We start from the raw sequence: 6802 nt of genomic DNA, 5'->3' as shown, positions 1-6802 counted from the left end.
TGGTGAAGAATTAAACTGTGGCGGAATGTTAAAAGTTCTTCAAATACCTATAGAATGATAGGTTTCTCTTTTGTGGGTGTAAAACCCTTAAATATACCATTTCGACTTGAAATGTTTGTTTTACGAAAAAAAATTCACAATCGAATTTGCCATTTTTGTACTCATAAACTTACAAATAAATTATCTTGTTATTTGACTGAAAAATCTAAGCTAAACACTCATGTTTGTTGTTGTAGTAAAAAGTTTAAAAGAAATAATAATCATATATTTAGATCATACTGTTTTTTGAATGTGAATACATAAAAAATCATTTTATTTTCCATGTCGCTATTGGAACCAGGAATAGTTATATTCTATATTTTTTATCTATATTCTTCAGTCAGCTGGTCTTCTTCTGGTTCACTTTGGCAGTTACTGGCCCGAAATGGTAGTAAAAGAGCCTGGTGTAGGACAACATGATAGAAAAAATTACCGTTGGCTTTCTGACCGTAGTCTGCTAGATAATAACTCCACTTTTGAGAAGTTATTTTATAGGTGAATTCTACTTTTCTTCGTAAATTACAGTTTTGGAGCTAATGCACAAGATTTAAAATATTTGTTTTAATGTGAATATAGTATTCACTTATAACTTATTAGATCCTGCTTTGCATTGAACTCTGTTTGAATTCAGTTCATGTAGGTTTTATTTATTAGTCCAAGTAAAGTTAATTTGATTTTTTTACCTCAAACTGGATCTTTACAAATAAAGAGAACTTAATTTTTCAATGGGCTTAGAGTTTAAATTTCATTATGAAATACTTTATGTAAATGCACTATGGGAAATACTCTAGTATATGCAACATATATATAACATATTGTTACGTCTAACGTTATTTCATGACCAAATGGCTCATCTCTTCTAAGTATTTATAAACATACATGGTACATTTTTTTAAGCGAATGTGATTAATTAATACATTTTTAATACTATGCATTGAAACTAAAACAGCGCCTTAGGATATACATTGTGAGTTCAAAACCAAGCACAACAACTATAGAAATATTTATAAACATGTACACATATCTATCTAACCAAGTAGAACAACGTTGGAAATATTTATAAACATGTACAGAAACCTATCTATCAATTTAACCAAGCAGAGTAACAAAAATATTTATAAACATGTATACAGATCTATATAGCCAAAAGATCAGAGTAACGATGTAAATATTTATAAATACATACACAGATCTATCTGTTTATTTAACCACGCATACCAACGATGGAAACACTTATGAACATGTACGCGGATATAGCTGTGTATTTAACTAAGCAGATCAACGATAGAAATATTTATAAACATGTACACAAATATATCTATCTAACCAGGCAGATCAACGATAAAAATATTTATAAATGTGTAAACAGATGTATCTGTCTACCTATCTAACCATTCATGATGTCAGAAAAACACGTAAGTTCAAGAAGTTTTGATTACAAATTATAAAAAAAATCTATAATCCGAACGTTTTCGAAAGGTGGACCTTTCTTCTTCAGGGGCAAACTGGGAATAGTGGTGTAATATATGAGTGATATATAAAAGGAGTTGAGTGACGCCATGAAGGTCATCTGCTCTTCCAAGATATGTTTAATATACTTTTCCATGTACTGTTGTGTGCCTCATTTCCGGTACAATGTGGCTGGCGACGAGGGCGCTGTGTAAAAAGATGTTAGGGATATTTTGCTTTGGAAATATTAAAATAAAACTTTACTTAAGTGTTTAAGTAAAATAAAGGTGATACCAGGAGACTCATTAGAAAAACAGATGTTAAGCTAATTAATTTTTACAAATAGGTATGGAAAATTATTGTAAATAAATAGTAAGTTTCAAAAAAATTAGAGTTCACACTATATGAAAGAAATAGCAAAGAATAAAAATTATCTGACCAGGCAGAGCAACGACGGAAATATTGATAAACATATACACAGATCTATCTATTTATCTCCCCAAGCAGAGTAACGATAAAATTATTTATAAGCATATACACAGATCTATCTATTTATCTAACCAAGTAAATCAACGATAAAATATTGATAAACATGTACACAGATCTATCTATCTCGCCAAGCAGAGTAACAAAAAAAGTATTTATAAACATATACACAGATCTATCTATTTATCTAACCAAGTAAATCAACGATAAAATATTGATAAACATGTACACAGATTTATCTATTTATCTCACCAAGCAGAGTAACGATAAAATTATTTCTAAACATATACACAGATCTATCTATTTATCTAACCAAGTAAATCAACGATAAAATATTCATATACATGTACACAGATCTATCTATTTATATCGCCAAGTAAATCAACGATAAAATATTGATAAACATGTACACAGATCTATCTATTTATCTAACCAAGTAAATCAACGATAAAATATTCATATGCATATACACAGATCTATCTATTTATCTCACCAAGCAGAGTAACGATAAAATTATTTATAAACATAGACACAGATCTATCTATTTATCTAACAAAGCAGAGTAACGATAAAATTATTTATAAACATATACACAGATCTATCTATCTAACAAAGCAGAACAATGATGGAAATATTTACAAATACGTACAAAGAACGATCTATCTATCTATTTGTGTGTCTGTAAATCTATTATCAAGACCTTTTTATATCATGTGAGGCATGCTAATTACCTTTGCCAAATTTTTCTAATATTCAGTTTGACCAGTTATTGTGTACAACAGGTATTTAGTATAATCATGCTAATAATATCTCCCTGGTTTTCAGTAAGTTACGTTAAAGGGTTTTTTAACTGATCTGAATATTTTCATTTTATATTCTGTATTTAAGTACTATGTGGAATTTATGAAATTCATAAATATATGTACAGAGGTAACTGTTATAGTTACAAATCAATTTTAGATTGATTAATTATGGGAAGATCCAAGCTAAGTCTTAATGACGAGCTGTACCTTCATTAAGATATTTAAACTTATTAAATTAAAGTTTCCTAAAAGTGATTACTTTATTATATGCTATAGTTTTTAAACGCGATGGTCGTTATCAGTACCACATAAATTACTGCCACCAGTAATCCCACAATTAAAAGTAATGTTTAAACATATTCCTGCATAATTCCGCTATGTATCTCTTCAGATCACACTGTAAAACAGACCATTGGTACTAACTGAAACATTTGATATGCTACTGATTTTGTTTTAATAAGATTTTCTCTTCAATGAATATTTTCGTCTACAGCTGGTTTCCTGTTAGCTCTGAACAGCTAGTTATGCTTGTTCTAGCTTCTGCTCTAGCCGTGAAGTATATGTTCTTTGAAAATAGGGAAGATTTACAAGAGCCCTTTTCAACAACTGACGCCATGCCCCAGTCACACGTGAATTGCTTGGAGATGACAAGCACAAACAATGTGAATGACGTATTACCTACAACTCCTGGACTCAGACATAATAGACAAGGTAAATATAATAGTTCGTGCGGTTTCCTGAGCTCATTGTACACGAGACCATCAACTCCTTGACGTAGTCCTGAAATTACAGGTAAGTAGAATATATTACATGACCTTTACACTATCAACTGAAAAATCCAGTTCCTGATCATTTACATCAGACACATGCTACTTCTGGCGTTGGAAAGGGCAAGAATATATATTAGTAATGATGAAAACCTGATACCATAAAATAGAAGCAACACCGCCCTTGCCGACAATGACAATACAAGCCACATACTAAATATCCAACTGACGCTATGTGATAAAAAATTCACAGAGTTGACACTTTCGCTGCAAATATCATACCTACACACCACAATGGATCATTCTTAATTAGTTCATATAACTTGCACTATACGTATTGTGCCAAATCACAGCTTCGGAAGCATTTTACTATCATCCTGGAATATACAGCTTTATTTTTACTATACATTAATATATGTATATTGTTTATGACAGACAAGATGCTTAAGGTTATCTAAAGCCGTTTAAACAACATTTTCATTCTTAATATGGCATTTATAATTGGTCAGAATTTTGATATTTCTTTTTTTACGATTATACATGTAATAAATTTAGTGTCAACGGCAGTTTTTAGGTTTCTACTTTAATGCGGAATTGCATATTTCATACTAATTTCAATAGAATAAGCTTTGATGTCGTCAACCACTTTCCTGTAAGCAGTGCACAAATGAGAATTTGTTATTTTTCAGTTCACAATAACAGGTAAGTGAATTTCTTAGTCATTGAAAGTCCAAAAGAATTAAATCAGAACACAGATATGATTCAAGGTTCTATTTTTTGGATACGTTAGTATACAATCAAAATTCAGTATGAACCGACGTTTTGTGGGCTGCATGCAAGAGATTCATGACGGGGGAAACGTAGTTTGATAACGAACAACACAACTACAGAAGTGACAGGTAACAACATATTTATTGGATGTTTCGGAATATATACATTGTATCTTCAGATCTTCAGCAGATCGCTACAATAAACACAAAAAAAAACATAATTACAATCAATCATTCGAATGTTAAGCAAAAGCTTACTTATTCCGATAAACAGTTATAACTAGAGAGGAGAGTGTAAATGAAGCGAGTGAAACTTAAAAATAATATACACACCCAATAAATAAATTCACTAAATCATTTATTATGGATCTATATTATTTTCAAGTTTCACTCACTTGCATTTACACTCCTTCTATTAGTTATAACTGTTAACTGTAATACATAAGCTTTTATTTGAAATTCGAGACCCGTATATTTTTTTATTTTCTTACTTACGTAAACAGAATATAATTCTTAAAAACCCACTCACCAAACTGATACTTAAGTCCAACTGAATGTTGTCTTTAAGGTAACTAATCAGATTAAACTTTTTTTTTTCCATATGAAAGACTGCATTCTTACCGTACTTCGTTCATGGATCATTTACGACGTCTGGTAGCTGCAATGCTACCTTCATTGGCAAAACCAAGTGCCATTTAACTTCATGCATCCATGAATACATGGATATCTCCTACAGAACTGGTCACTCTTTATCATTTCCTTGCACTTCTTCTGTATATATATACACACACACACTAACGGACACAAAATCTCCTCAACTGACTTTAAAGTTTTAGCTACAGGACATACAAACTTGGAACTATTCATTAAAAAAAATTTGCTTCTTAAACAAAATCTCCACAGCTTGAATAATTTCTGTTGAGTTAAGTCTATTTTAATTAATTTGTTCTCACTAGCTATATTGATATATTTGCTAATTCGTTTTATGTGGGTCTGTATTATTTTCAAGTTTTACTCCCTTTCATTTATACTGCCCCTCTGGCTACAACTGTTTACCATAATACATAAGATTTTGTTTAACATTTGAGCGATTAATTGTAATTAGAACTTTTGTGTTTATTATAGTAATTTGCTGAAGATGGGCTGTGTATATTCCGAAAAGTCCAATAAATAGGTTGTCATTCGGCTCTTCTGTGGTTGAGTTATTCATCAGTATTAGTAGTTATTCCCGCACCTGCGCGACACGCAGCTAGAGGGCGCCATATGCATGTCGACAATGGGGAGGGAAGGGGTAGATATGATGACATCATAGTTTCACAAAATAACACCAGAGGTCATTGGTGCCACCCAATGAAGACACCAAAGACGATGATGTCATGTTTACACAAAGGGTCACCAGACAGACGTTGCTGTGGACGCGTTGCTAAGCTGCAATAACTGGAGAGCATGACATCCAAGACGATGACGTCCATGAAGTGGGCGGCGATGACGTCAGAAACAATGACACACACTACATGTATCAATTATCAACGTATCTCAACATGGCTATAATTAATACAATCGATTTAGAACAGTAATTCATTAGTTCCATATTTAATTACATTTCCTGACCATTTATATGCAAATCGTCCTGAGAAAGGATGCTTATTTAAATATCATGCAGGAATTAAAACTTGCACTTTCACTAGTTTGACTTTATGATATCACTATACCTTGAGAAAATATTTCATTTTACACATGATACTTTAGAGTTTTATCTTACACGAGTTTGACAGGGGTGGACACTATATTTCCACATTTTATTACGTCATCAGTGTCTAGAATTAATTATGTTAAAACAATTATTTTAATGACAATCTTACTATCCTTAGGACTTTAACAGATCTGCTGTTATTTGTTATATGAATGAGATCACAACTTACATTTTACTACATAATAAATATGTTTAACCACTATTATAGAATAACAACAATTACATTTTTTCATAATTCTTTGAGGACTGAACTTTCTTGGACACATGTCGACAACAATAATAAGCATATTTATACAATATTACCCACATACACAGACGAATACAGTCTTTACAAAATGTTTGTTGTTCTAAGTTTATGTTTGACAGCTCTTCTTGGTTATTTTCTTATATTGAGATTATGTAGAGGCAGTCCAAATGATCAAAATATTGTTACGTCTCCGTTTGTTAATTAACTTTCCGTAACTTCGTTCCTACGAAACTTTAGCGACACAAGTCCGTACTTAATAAAACTGGTTTGTTCTTTCCGAATAAAACTTTACGATACACTTATTTTCAATATTCGCGCTAAAACAAACACTATAACGAACGAACGTTAACTTCAACAATACCCTGTGACTGCAGTTCAATTACTCACTATCTACATACACATTACATTCCGTCACGTTGTCACCCTCTTTTATATACCAGACTACCCTATCTAGTAAATGCTAGGGCATTCATGAAGAAACAAGATAG

The 6802-nt window shown here is 31.5% G+C and overlaps 1 protein-coding gene across 1 annotated transcript in view; it reads left to right on the top strand.

The window, feature by feature from the left end:
* The window catches only part of LOC106472382 (3-hydroxy-3-methylglutaryl-coenzyme A reductase-like), a 62578-nt gene that overhangs the window by 19950 nt on the left and 35826 nt on the right, over positions 1-6802 (top strand). Inside the window, exons 8-9 of the mRNA XM_013933025.2 lie at positions 380-534; positions 3271-3488. Of these exons, the coding sequence (XP_013788479.2) occupies positions 380-534; positions 3271-3488 (373 nt within the window). The remainder of the gene's footprint in view (positions 1-379; positions 535-3270; positions 3489-6802) is intronic.

The sequence above is a fragment of the Limulus polyphemus genome, unplaced genomic scaffold (genome assembly GCF_000517525.1).
Source record: "Limulus polyphemus unplaced genomic scaffold, Limulus_polyphemus-2.1.2 Scaffold5287, whole genome shotgun sequence".
Taxonomy (NCBI): Eukaryota; Metazoa; Arthropoda; class Merostomata; order Xiphosura; family Limulidae; genus Limulus; species Limulus polyphemus.
Note: the sequence above shows the minus strand (reverse complement) of the source record. Positions and strands in the feature narration are given on the sequence as shown.